Raw genomic sequence first — 13,893 nt, 5'->3', positions numbered from 1 at the left:
AAAGCTTTTGTCACTTGTACTCTTACTCACAGTGGGAGGAGAAAACAAAACTTTCAGTCAAGTAAAAGTACTATTACTTCAGGCGTACTATTACTGTAGTAGAACTAAAAGTGTTGTGTCTGAAAACTCTATTTATGTGACTAAATGTACATTTGTAAATATATGTGAACACTACCTACCTTTTGCACTGCTGCAAACATTAGTCCTTGGTAGGTATTTTTCATTGTCTACCGAGCACATTGAACGTCTGCCTCCTCGCTATTTTTATTGATCCCTCTGCAAAGTGGCTTGTTTAACAGTCACTCTAATACGCTTGAATTGGCCAAGCTTGGTCTGCTCATCATAGGCTCTTTGTGTAGTGATGAGCACCCAACAAGACGGAAAGGTGCTGAGGTGATTGTGTGCACGGGGCCATGAAGAAATGTCAATGTGGTGGAAGAATTGCATGTCAAAACTAGCAGGAGGTTATGATTCTAATTACATGTTGAAAACTATGTTCAAAAGTTCTTACATCTTAGTGGCTTTTCCAATGGGTTGCGATCACGTTCTACAATTTGATGATGTCTTAACTTCAGATGGTGGGCACGAGCCTATATAAAGACCCATTCACACATTTGCACCCTGTAATTCCTAGTAAATTGCAATGTCCAGATTGCCAGAACACTCAGCTCTCACATGCAGCAGTCCTGGAACATTGCCAGGTTTGCTGTCTCTCTGTATTCTATCACTATAGCAATGTTCTGCATCATTTAAATTGATTACAAACTTAAACGCGCTGTAGTACTGGCCCTGCATTAGTCCTGGCAATTTACCAAAGAAATTGCCAGTTCAAAAATGCAGGCAATTCAGTACTGGCTTCATTCATCAGGTAAATTCCCTGGCAAGGATGCGTGTGTGAATGGGGGATTTACAGTTTTTTTGAAAAAACTAGAAAGCCTTGAACCTCCTCATTAATATTACTATTGGGAGAAAAATACTTTTCACATTTGTTTACTCCTACCAATATAGAAGACGTTGAACTTTGTGCTAAAGTTGTTGTATGTAAACAAATCTGCAATCTGACCGTTAAAAAGCAAGTCCAACATACAATTCTGACTTGCCCACCAGCTCAATAGATATATGTGACATCACAACATTCCATCAGCCAATAATATTTAATACGGCTGGTGGGCAGCTAAATTGATCTTTAAAATCTTTCAAATGCGGATTTATTTTGTAATCCAATCCAAGTCACTAAGAGAACTCATCAGGTTCAGGTTGTGAATTTACTTTGAGATATGTCATGGTAAAGTCCAATGCAATCAACTGGCAAAAGTGATAAGATAAGTTAAAATAAGAGAACCTTTATTTGTCTCATAATGGGGAAATTCTGGTGTTGCAACACAGATTAGAAAAAGTGGAATCATAAAAACATATTTAAAAATATACTTTAATCTGTATAAATATGTTTAAATCTAGTATAAATGTAAATAAAACAACTGAAAATATTTACAAGTGGCCCTGCCCATCATCTGTGGTTATGACATCAAATTCTATAACGTGAACTATTTTAAACTATAGAGATTGTAGAATGTTGTGATGAACCTATTGTGTGGTCAAACGTAGTCTCTTACAAGCACAAAACACAAATTAACCATCATTTATATTTATTGGAATGTGTTTAAAGGGGAACTTTGTAACTTTTTATCTAGGTGCTTTGCTGCTTGCCTTCATGGGGATTTTCTTTCTTGGAATTTTGCCAGACAGTCTCCACCAGAAAAGTTACCTAATGTTATGTACTTTGTTATGTATGTAACAATGCAAATTCTGTTGAGATCATATGTAATTCCTATTAATATATTTAGCTTCATTGAGATAGATGGCCTTGAATTTAAGAAGTAAATTGATTAATTTAAATTGTGTAATTTAAATTGCTTTGTTGAAACAGCTTGTAGTTTATAATTATAGGCTTCTATTTACATCCTGCGTAGCTATGTGTGACACTTATTTTCCAAATTTGACATCACTGTTCCATCATCAAAACATAGTACTTGGAGTTGTATTTAGCTTCATTCACACTTGTTTGATAAATCCTGTTTAGTAAGTCCTTTCCCTCTGAGCCTCAGAGAACACTTTGTTCCAAATGTTCCAGTTTTGTAACATCATAGGTTGAGCTCCAAGATTTTCTGCACTGTTTTTAAATTCATAAATTGTCACCAATCTCATTCGGAGCATTTCTGATGTGTTCGTGTTCATAAGAACTGTGCCTTAATTAGCAAATTGGAGTAGTTATCAAATGAAAATAATAGTAAGCACTATTATAACACATAATATAACACATACTCAAGCCAACACTGTGCCACACGTCAGTTACATTCTGTGCAATGATGCTAATTGCGAACTCAGGCCTGTCTTTTTGTGTTTGTGTGCAGTGTCAAATCTTTGTCCAGTCCATTGAGCAACAAATTACAGAGGTGCCACTCTCTTTGCTTGCCGCTTTGTTATTTTGCCTTGTCCTACCTTACTCATCAGGTGTACATAATCAGCACTAACAAATTGGACAGACGTCTATTGTTATTGCCGCGTGACCGTCTTCAAAATGACTTCAATTACGGCAGACATGATATCACTTATGACAGAATGAGATTGCAGGAGTCTCACAAGACGTAGCTTCCCCGAGAACTAAAATGTCCTTGGAATTCAAATATCCTTACTTTATTTTTGTATGTTTTCCTAATGCTGAGAAGGAGTTGATTGACGTTTTAATTATAGTTTGACACATGCCCACGTAACCTGTGCAATGTTTCGTTGAGTAAGCATTCATGCTAATGTTAGTGCACTAATTAGCTTCATCTTCAGAAAATGCAGAATAGCAGAAATGTGTATGCAGTACTCAAGGTCCAAGGTCTTTGTCATTGTTATTTTATGAATAAGATTGATCATGAAGTTGGAAAGGCGTATTTTTGACTGGCTGGTGTTTGCTGTGTTTTGGCAATGTCATTATTCAGTATAGTATAGAAAAATATACTGGAAGAATTATGGTAAAAATACAAAATAAATCATTACTTTGAAAGCCTTCACAAGAGTATCTATAATGCCATAAAATATTGCACATCAATCACTTTGATATCTATGGTCAAAACACATAGTTTGTATATAGATTTCAGATGTGTCTCATATGGAGAAAATATAATTATTTTAATTGATCAAATCTGTGTATTTCTGACCATTTCATTGAATTTGTTTTATACACGTTTGTTATCACTGCTTTTTTGTGTGTGTTTTTGTTAACTTTCCATCTTCAACCCAATTACCAGTCTTGGAATATTGAAAATATTGTCAGACACGTGCAACACTGACTTAATCATGTGTAATACTGTCATATTCATGTGCATATAACTGCTGGAAATAAGAGTGTTTACTTTACCACTATTATTATTATTATTATTATTATTATTATTATTATTTTGTCTTTTGTTATCTTATTTTTATTTATTTTTTCTCTCTATTCCTTATTGAACAATAAGAGAGGTTCTGTCTATAGGAGTTTTGTTTAAGTTTTTCTATTAAGTTATCTGTTCTTTTCTTCTGTATCTACTTGCGTTGCAACACCGACATTTCCCTATTGTGTGGACAAATAAAGGCATATCTTATCTTTTCTTATGTATCTAGTACGTGTGCGCATTGCAGGATCGTTTTTTTCTTCCGATTTTCTTCTCCTTAAATTCAGGAAGGCGTGAGCCGACTTTGGTTCCCCACAAGCTTCGCTCCTCATGTGTGTGGTGTCAGCATGATATCTGATATATAGTAATCATAAAACATTAACGCTACTGCAACAGCCGATAAAGCAGAGCATCAGAGGAAGAGCGAGCGAGTGAGTGAGAGATGTAAGATGCAAGCATGGGAAAGAGAAGAAATAGACAATAATTACTCACCTCTCCTTAAAGTTATTAAATTAAACTGTAGTTCAGTTATCAGACTTCTGTGCAAGCCGTGGATTGTCCATAACGAACACCATGTTCAAGCACAAGGGTGTCCATCAGTGCACTTGGCACCAGGACACCGTGGGCCGGAGATCATGGATGGACTTTGTCGTTGTGTCATCTGATCTCTCTTCACCTCTCTTTGGGTGAAGAGAGGGCAGAGCTGTCAACTGATCACCACCCAAACCCAACCCAAACCCACCTAAGCCCAAACGCATTGTGAGGGTCCGTTGGGTACGTCTTGCGGAGCCCTCTCTCAGCAGGGTCCTCAACACACACCTCCGAGAGAGCTTTTTCCAGACCAGAGAAGGCTGGGAACATTGAGTCCGAGTGGACCATGTTCTCAACCTCCATTGTCAATGCGGCTGCTCGGAGCTAGAACAAGGTCTCAGCTGCCTGTCGCCGCAGCAACCGCAAACCCCAAACCCATTGGTGGACACCGGAAGTAAGGGACCCCATCAGGCCTCTTTGGCTTGTAGGACTCCTGAGGCCGTTGACAAGTATCGGCGGGCCAGGCAGACTTGCTTGTCCTGTCGCAGAGGCAAAAAAACGGGGCTGGGAAGAGTTTGGGGAGGCCATGGAGGGGGACTATCAGTCGGCCCCAAAGAAATTCTGGCAAGCCATCCGGCCTCTCAAGAGGGGGAAGCAGTGCTTCACCAACATCGTTTATGATGCCGGTGGAGATCTGCTGACCTGGACTGGGGATGTCGTCAGACGGTGGAAGGAATACTTTGAAGACCTACTTAATCCCCCTGTCACGTCTTCCGAAGCGGAGGCAGAGACTAAGGACTCTTGGGCTAACTCTTCCATCATCCTCGCTGAGGTTGTTGGCACACTCCTTGGAGGCAGGGCTCCAGGGGTGGATGAGAGCTGCCCTGAGTGCCTGGATGTTGTAGAACTGTGAAGGCTGACAAGTCGCTGCAACATTGCATGGCGGTCGGGGCCGGGGCCAGTGCCACTGGAATGGCAGACGGAGGTGGTGGTCCCTCTGTTCAAGAAGGGGGACCGAAGGGTGTGTTCCAGCTACAGAGGGATCACACTCCTCAGCCTCCCCGGTAAGGTCTATTCCAAGGTACTGGAGAGAAGAATCCGACCGATAGTCGAACCTCGGATTCAGGAGGAGCAGAGTGTTTTTTGTCCTGGTCGTGGAACACTGGACAGGCTCTATATTCTCCATTGGGTGCTCGCGGATTCATGGGAGTTTGCCCAACCAGTCCACATGTGCTTTGTGGATCTGGAGAAGGCTTTCAACTGTTTCCCTCGGGGTGTCCTTTGGGGGGGTGCTCCATGAGTATGGGGTCCGGGGCTTTTTTCTAGAGGCTTTCCAGTCCTTGTATGACCGGAGCAGGAGCTGTGTTCACATTGCCGGCAGTAAGTCAGACCTATACCCAGTGTAGGTAGGACTCCACCAGGGCTACACCTGCACAGAACATGTTCTGTTCATTATGTTTATGGACATAATTTCTAGGCGCAGTCAAGGGTTGGAGGGTGTCTGGTTTGGGGACCACAGGATCTCATCTCTGCTGTTTGTACACAATGTTGTCCTGATGGCTCCATCAACCCCGGATCTGCATCATGCATTGGGATGGCTTGCAGCCGCCAAGGCCATGGTTCTCAACAGCAAAAAGGTGGCTGGTTGGGTGGCCCAAGTGGAGGAATCCAAGTATCTTGGGGTCTTGTTCACAAAATTGACTGGCAGATTGGTACAGCATCTGCAGTGATGCTGTCGCTGCATAAGACGACTCAATCTATGTTCCTGCCCTCACCTTTAGTCATGAGCTTTGGGTAATGACCGAAAGGACAAAATCGCAGATACAAGCACTCGAAATAAGTTTTCTCCGCAGGATGGCTGGACACTCCCTTAGAGATAGGCTGAGGAACTCCGTCACATGGGAGGGGCTCGGAGTAGAGCAGCTGCTCCTCCACGTCGAGAGGAGCCAGCTGTGGTGGCATCCGTCCCGGATGCCTCTTCGGCACCTGCTGGGGAGGTTTTTCGGTTATGTCAAACCGGGAAGAGGATCCGGGGAAGACCCAGGACATGCTGGAGGATCTATGACTAGGCTGGCCTGGGAACGCCTCAGGATGGCCCCAGAGGAGTTGAAGGGAAGTCTGAGAAGACTTAGGCTGCTTAGGCTGCTGATCCCATGACCCGGCCCGGATAAGTGGAAGAAGATGGATGGGTGGAGTTAAACTGTTGCATTGTCATCCATGTCCTTTTGCCTAATTGTGTTTTACTCCACAAATTGCACCCAGTCCACAATACATTGCTATCAGTCCAGTTTGAAGCGTTGTTTAACAAATGAAAAAGTGAGAAAAAGGTGTGTGTCTATGTTTCCATATTCACCCTGCATGTATCAGTGAAGCTGCTGCATGTTAACTACAGTAAACATCACACTAGTCTATCGCAGCTTTCTGTTAAAAAAATGTGCAATGTTTTTATTCTTTTGAATACTTACGCTAGATTTATTAGCTCACTGCTTTTAGCATGTTTCATTGTAAAGTGTGTGGTTTCTTTGCTGAAGTCTTTGCAATCGGTGGATCATACTATTTCAAATCTCAATTCCCTTGATGTAATCTGCTACCTGGTCTTGGCTTTTTCTATTCAGTTCTGAGCATGTCTTCCACAAATTATGTTCATTACAATTACTGCCTACATTAGCATGTCTGAGGAAAGCTAGCATTTGTTTATCTCCCCCTTGTAATTACCTCTGCAACCAGAAGATGGAGTTAAAAGTCAATTATTTTGGGAAATGCCAGAGTAACATGAAGTCATTTTGGTGTTTTGTAAACCTTTTCTATTGTTCTAAAACTGACTTGCCAAAGTAAAGTTACTTAAGAGCATAACAATACTAAGATATAACATTTGTCATTTAAGGCTAATTAATAGTAAAATGTTACCAAAAGTTGTTGTTTTTAGTTTAGCGAGACCTACACAGCAGTCATTACAATGGCATTCTGCTTCTCTGTTTGCACAAACTATATTGCCTCGCAGCTATGTAAATCTACAGTACATCGCATTCCCCTCTGCGCTTTCAAAGCTGAGCCACTGAATCAAGACCTCTTCTGTTTTTCCATCTCATCAAAAGTCCAAATGCCTAACACTGTAAAAGCTCTTTCTCTCTCACTCTCTGTCTCTCTGTCTCTCTCTCGCTCTGTCTCTCTCTCGCTCTGTCTCTCTCTCACTCTGTCTCTCTCTCGCTCTCATAATGTCTAAAGGGATAACATTGAAAAATTACTGTACATTTAAATGTCGACCAGTGTGACAGTTATGACATCGATTTAATGCTGGCGCTGACACTTTTCCTGCATTTATAATTGGTTGAATAAATTAGGATCTAATGAAATGATGTGGGTTCTTGCAGGGCATGATGTACCTAGAGGAGAGGAGGCTGGTCCACAGAGATCTCGCCGCCCGGAACGTTCTGGTCAAATCGGCCAATCACATCAAGATCACGGATTTTGGCCTGGCGCGCTTACTGGACGGAGATGAGAAGGAGTACAATGCGGACAGCGGAAAGGTTGGTGTAAGTGACCACATGCATGTTTTGTGTTGTGTGTCCATATCATGAATCTAAAGTGCTGTCCATTCTAGATTCATCCCCTTAGAATTTTGGGGTTTTATCTGAGCTACTCATATAATATGATCCCTGAAAACCTTCTGTGTATATACGCACACACACACACACACACACACACACACACACACACACACATATAGTTTATTAAGAATGGTTCAGGCTTAGTAACTTTTAATTAATTCTCCTAACCCCTTAATTAAGTAGTCACTAATTCTGAATCATTAACAAACTATTTGTATTATGAATTAAGCCATTTTTCATGTAGTTATTCATATTTATTATATAAGTGGTGTGAAAAATATGTATATGTATTTTATTATATATTTTAGAACACAATAACACAATATGTACATGTAAAGTCATCTGGTGGACAAATTCTGCAATCTGATGATTGTCTACTAAAACCGCGTCTTTTTGCGTTTTAGCTTTTGTCTTGGAGAGAAAATTTCTCTCTGTAATCCAAAAGAAGTCATTCGATGGAAACGTTGTTTTCAACGTTCAAAGCGTCTCTGTTCGTTCGCTCACGTTCTCGGCTCCTGCCATAAAACTTCACACGGGGGTTTTTGCTGATAACACCTTTAGCCCGCATTCCTGTCACCATGGCAACAGGGGAGGTCATCTGCATATCCTACAATTAGCTTGGTGATGCTACTACGAGCACATGCTAATTTTTCAACATGACATCATAAATAGTTCCAAAAATGTTTTTAAGTTACACAAGATATCATTTCTGAAGCTGGGTCAACTCTCTAACCCGTCAATGTGATGCGTTGTGACATGGATATATAACGGTTGTAGTTTAACATTCATTTAGCTTGAAGACAATTACCTGACGACTTCATCCAAAACAAATAGAGCAGCCACAGTTCCAATCAGTCTGTTGTGTTTGAGGAGCGGGTCTACATTCATCAGCTGGGGTTGTTCATTTCCTGAGACTCTCCATGCAAATCGACCTCATCGCCCTTTTATTAAAACGCCATGTTCAGCTCGAGGCCTCACTCCCGAAGCTGTGGAGGAGTTTACAAAACAAAGCATAAGCAACGACTGAATGAAGCAGCTATTTACATTGACTTGTACACTGAGTTCTGTTAAATACATTAGTAATGTTTTTTTTAAATGTGTTTAAACTGGTTTGTTATGTTTCCACTTTTCCCACTTTTGAGCGGATTGCTACGGTCTGAAAGGGTTTAGTGATCCAAAGTGGGCTCTCCAAGATAGTATGTCCCAACAGAGACTGGCTCAGTTTTTCCATTGATGTGAATTGAATGATCTATTTCACTTTTGAATTTTCAGATTTTTTTTTTCCCAGACAGTTTTTTTTGGAGAAACTTTTAATTATTAATTGTTTATGCATCTACCTGCACTGTCACGACCCTACGAGTTTCGCGTCAGCTTGTGAGTTCAAACGTTTCTGAATGAAAACTCATGATTAATCAGGGCGCTCCAAAGATGTCTGCCGTCAATTACACATGCTGTAACTTCTCCTGAATGGGTCCAGCGATATATAGCTGTGTCCTTTGATTGCCAAAGACATGCTCCAGATCAATCAGACACATGCTGCCAAAAGTGCCATATCTTCCAGTAAATGTGGAGTTTGACTTTTATGTTGGGGTAAGCAAACGTTTTATCTCTCACAAATCATGTGCTTATCCATTCCCGAGCTCTACGTCAATATATATTGAGGAAATATTAATGATTTCAAATGTTTGGACTTAAATGTGTTAAAATTATAAAATATGATCTGCCCTTTTCTCCCCTCTTAGCTGCTCAAACAGTGGGTCTCTCAGTCTCCTGTTCACAATAAGGAACGGCTGTGCTTTTTAACAGGTGCTTTTTATAAAAAGGTGCAGATAGGGGAAAGCAGTATACAGTGAACCCTCGTTTATCGCGGGGGTTACGTTCCAAAAAGAACCCGCGATAGGCGAAATCCGTGAAGTAGAAACCTTTATTTTTTTACAGTTATTATACAATGAAATACTCCATAAAACATTGAAGCTCACGCGCGCCGCTCTCACCGGCCTCACAAACTTCAATTTGGCAAGCGGTTTTACGTACGTGTACATATTAATCCATAAAGTTATTGACACACAGGTAGAGAAGACGCGGAGACACTTTTTAGCCAATCAGAATGCAGAACACAACGCATGATGCAAATCCGTGAAGCAGCGAGACCGTGAAAAGTGTTTAACCGCGTTTTAGCGAGGGTTCACTGTAGTCTAAGTTAAATTGTGGATACACACAGTGAAAGTATCAGACTTTAATCACCAGGACTGAGTGTAAATGAAAACGCCACATCCTCATTTTAAATTTTTATCAAACTTCAAGCAAAACCCTGGTCACTATAACCAGAGAGTGGTAACTCGCTGGTTGTATGTGCAAAGTTTGGAAATGTATCAGGATTACGTGTACGCTTGCGCTCAAAGGTGAAACTTTGACACTGTACTCACACAGTGCAGATGTGCAAGACTGTGCTTCAATCACTACAATCTTGACTGGTTGGATCTCAGACAAAAGGAGGTGAGCCCAGGTACCCAGACCCATTGCTCCATCTAGAGCAATGGATCGTCTCTACTGCTGCCTCAAGGACCAAGGATCAAAAAGTGTTTTTCTCAAAACGTTCTCCTTTTAAAGCCCTGAATTGCCCCACAGCACGTTGAGCTTGGGCCCCATAACAACTCAGTTTGCTCCTACCGTGAGGAACCTTAACTCTTTGACAAGATTTGACAAGCAGATTTGTGCTGTGGTAAAGGCAAGTAAGGGGGTTCCTCAGGGTTTAATTTTTGGTCCAGTTGTATGCTCCATTTATGTAAATAATGAAGCAGTACTTAACTGTTGTTCGACATCATTGGAACGGGCCTTTGTCATAGTGAGGTTTTGCTTACGCCACAAATTTGTTACCAGCTGTTTTTCTCACCCTTTTTTCATGCTAATATACTCAATATTCTAATAGTGTACTGTATGTCTCCAAAACAACAACTGCTAGATTTCCCTTTTTTAATATATTTCTCCTACCTCTACAAGTAAATGCCATCTTAAAAGTCATAATATTCATAATAGACCTTTGCTGACTTCCTAACGACCTTATTTGATTATGTTAATGCTAATGGCCTGGTATTTATAGCCGTGTGTCTGTTCTCTTTCCGGTACAAACAACCCTGGCACTGCAGATTTACTGTGTTTCCATCAGTGTCGCCAGCATATCAGAACCTATGCCTATAAAAAAAATAAAACAAAATAGCAGGGCCACAGGAGATAAATCAATACAAATGAAATTGAAGCAGCGACACTTCTCTCTGTCTTGGATTTCCCAGAAAAGCAGGCATGCATGTGTGTCAAGGACCCACCGCGCTGCTACATTTAAACAGCCAGGTAATTGTCTGTGTTCACTGGCTCCTAAACTGGCCACTGCAGTGATATGGAAATAATATGGCCCTTAATCTAGGGTGCAGTTAACTTGTCAAAAGTACAAATTTAGTTTTAGTTGACTAAAACAATTTAAAAAAAAAAAAAATATATATATATATATATATATATATATATATATATATATATATATATATATATATATAAAAGCTTTTGGATCTGTTACTGTTAACGGAAAGTGTAAATTCAGGAGCTGCAGGGAGAACGCTATCACTAAACTTAATAAATTCTGTTTTAAACAATTACATTATCCATAACATCATCAAAGTAGTCTAGGGTCCTCAATCTATCCTTGTCAAAAGAAGCGATTCCCTTGCCATGTTCTACAGCAGGGGTGGGCAATTATTTTCCTCCGAGGGCCATATTCGAATCCAGGCAAGTAGCAGAGGGCCGGCCCGCGATCATTGGTGTGAAAGAAAAAAATACCAAAAATTAAATATTAAATAAAATATAACTTTTCTGTCAAATATAGGCTATTGAATCTATTCTTTAAGTCATTTCACCTCATATTTATTAAGGATCCAAGTGCAGAAAGATGCCTGAGGTCAAAAAAATATATGTTACTTGGACAAGTTTGGCGGGCCGGATTGAAAGGCCCGACGGGGCGGATGTGGCCCGCGGGCCGTAGTTTGCCCACCCCTGTTCTACAGACTAACATCTATTGAGACATAGTACCATTACAATCACATTTAGCCTCCTTAAAAGCATGCTCTCTATTGAACTAATTAAACTAATCAATGGCGCTACTTGATTCATATCGGCCAAGTGTGAGGATTGGGCAATGTCAATTTTCCAATATTTCACTATAGCCAGATTAAAAACTTGTCGATTGTCAACAAGTGAAGCATAGATAAATGCAGTAATCTACATCCATCACTGAACTGAACCTCAACCTTCCATCCATCTCATCATTTGAATACCTCGCCTTCTCCCTCCCCAACTCTATCACCGCTATCCTGATCTATCGTCCCCCAAAGCCCCACCCCTCTTTCCTCACTGAATTGTCTGAACTCCTCACCATCGCATCCTCTCTCTCTGCCCGCCTCCTACTCACTGGTGACTTCAACATCCACATTGACTGCCCCAACGCCCCACTGACATCCGACTTCCTCTCTCTCCTGGACTGCTTCCATCTCACCCAACATATTGACTTCCCCACCCATACCAAAGGCCACACTCTGGACTTAGTCTGTTCCTCTCTCCTACCCATATCTAACCCCCACCCCCTCCCCTTCCCACTCTCTGATCATCTCTGCATCCTTTTCTCCGCCCCCCTACCCTCGCCCCACAACCCCAAAAAACGCACCATCACCTACCGCAATATCAAGTCAGTCAACCCCCTCACGCTCTCCCAGCTCATATCCTCTGCTTTCCCCCCTGACTCCCCCCCCTCTTCCCCCGACGACTATGCTGTCATGCTCAACACCACCCTCTCCGACTCCCTTGACTCCCTAGCCCCCTGGAAAACCTCCTCCGTCTCATACATCAACCCCGCCCCCTGGTACACCCCTGAACTCCGCACCATGAAGCAGACTGGCCGCCAACTCGAACGACTCCTCAAAAGAACCCGCCTCACCGTCCACGCCGAAGCTTTCAAATTACACATCTCCTCCTACCGTGACGCTCTCCAAGCCGCCAAATCTGCCCACCTCTCCACCCTCATCAACAGCTCCCACCGGAGCCCTCGCACCCTGTTCTCCACCGTCAACAAGCTGCTCCAGCCACCGGACATCACTCCACCCTCCTCCCCTGACCTCTGCAACTCTTTCCTCCTTGCCTTCAATGACAAAATTTCCAAAATCAACAGCTCCATGACTGCCGTCTCCATTAACTCCATCACCACCCCCACCCCTGCCCCCCCTCCTCTCCCTGACCACCCACCCTTCCCTCCCCTCACCACCTTCTCCTCTGTTAACTCCTCTCATATCATAGACCTCATCACCGCTTCCAAAACCACCACCTGCTCTCTCGACCCCCTCCCAACGACTCTAACCAAGGCCTGCCTCCCTGCTCTCATCCCCCATCTCACCACCCTCTTCAACCAGTCTTTATCCCTCGGCCATGTTCCTTCCATCTACAAACTGGCCTCCATCACCCCCATCCTCAAAAAACCCACCCTAGGCTCCGCCAACCTCTCCAACTACCGCCCCATCTCCAACCTGCCGTTCCTCTCAAAAACGCTGGAACGCATCGTCGCCGCCCAACTTCACACCCACCTCCAGTCAAACAACCTCTATGAACCCCTCCAATCTGGCTTCCGCCCACTTCACAGCACTGAAACAGCCCTGGTCAAAGTACTCAACGATCTCCTCACCTCTGCAGACTCCGGGGCCCTCAACATCCTGTTACTACTAGACCTCAGCGCAGCCTTTGACACTATAAACCATTCCATCCTCCTACAAAGGCTGCGCCAACTGGGTGTTGAGGGCTCTGCACTTGACTGGCTCACATCCTACCTCACCAACAGGCAAGAGTTCATTTCCCTCTCCGGTCACTCATCCACCCTCTCCCCAGTAACGCAGGGGGTCCCCCAGGGCTCAGTCCTCGGCCCCCTCCTCTTCATCTGCTACATCTTCCCCCTTGGTCACATCCTCCGCCAACTCAACCTGGACTTTCACTGCTACGCTGACGACACCCAGATATACCTCACCACCAAATCCACCCAAAACCCTCCCCTCAGCCACATTGAAACCTGCATCTCTACAATAAAATCATGGCTCACTCTCAACTTCCTCAAACTGAACAGTGACAAAACAGTGCTCCTCCTCATTGGCACCAAATCCACTCTCAATAAAACTGGTCCCTTTTCACTCAGCATCGACACCTCGACCATCACCCCCTCTACCCTGGTACGCAATCTCGGTGTCATCATGGACCCCACCCTCTCCTTCACTCCCCATGTCAGCCACATTGTCAAGACCTCATACTTC

At 42.8% G+C, this 13,893-nt stretch overlaps 1 protein-coding gene across 1 annotated transcript in view; it reads left to right on the top strand.

Annotated features, from left to right (window-relative positions):
• The window catches only part of LOC140361448 (receptor tyrosine-protein kinase erbB-4-like), a 553,408-nt gene that overhangs the window by 515,311 nt on the left and 24,204 nt on the right, over positions 1 to 13,893 (top strand). The window contains exon 21 of the mRNA XM_072447161.1: positions 7,325 to 7,480. Coding sequence (XP_072303262.1) covers positions 7,325 to 7,480 — 156 coding nt within the window. The remainder of the gene's footprint in view (positions 1 to 7,324; positions 7,481 to 13,893) is intronic.

Source organism: Eucyclogobius newberryi, unplaced genomic scaffold (assembly GCF_026437365.1).
Source record: "Eucyclogobius newberryi isolate DKJ021-1_F unplaced genomic scaffold, fEucNew1.0.hap1 SCAF_1, whole genome shotgun sequence".
Taxonomy (NCBI): domain Eukaryota; kingdom Metazoa; phylum Chordata; class Actinopteri; order Gobiiformes; family Gobiidae; genus Eucyclogobius; species Eucyclogobius newberryi.
This window is presented reverse-complemented; position numbering and strand designations above follow the sequence as displayed.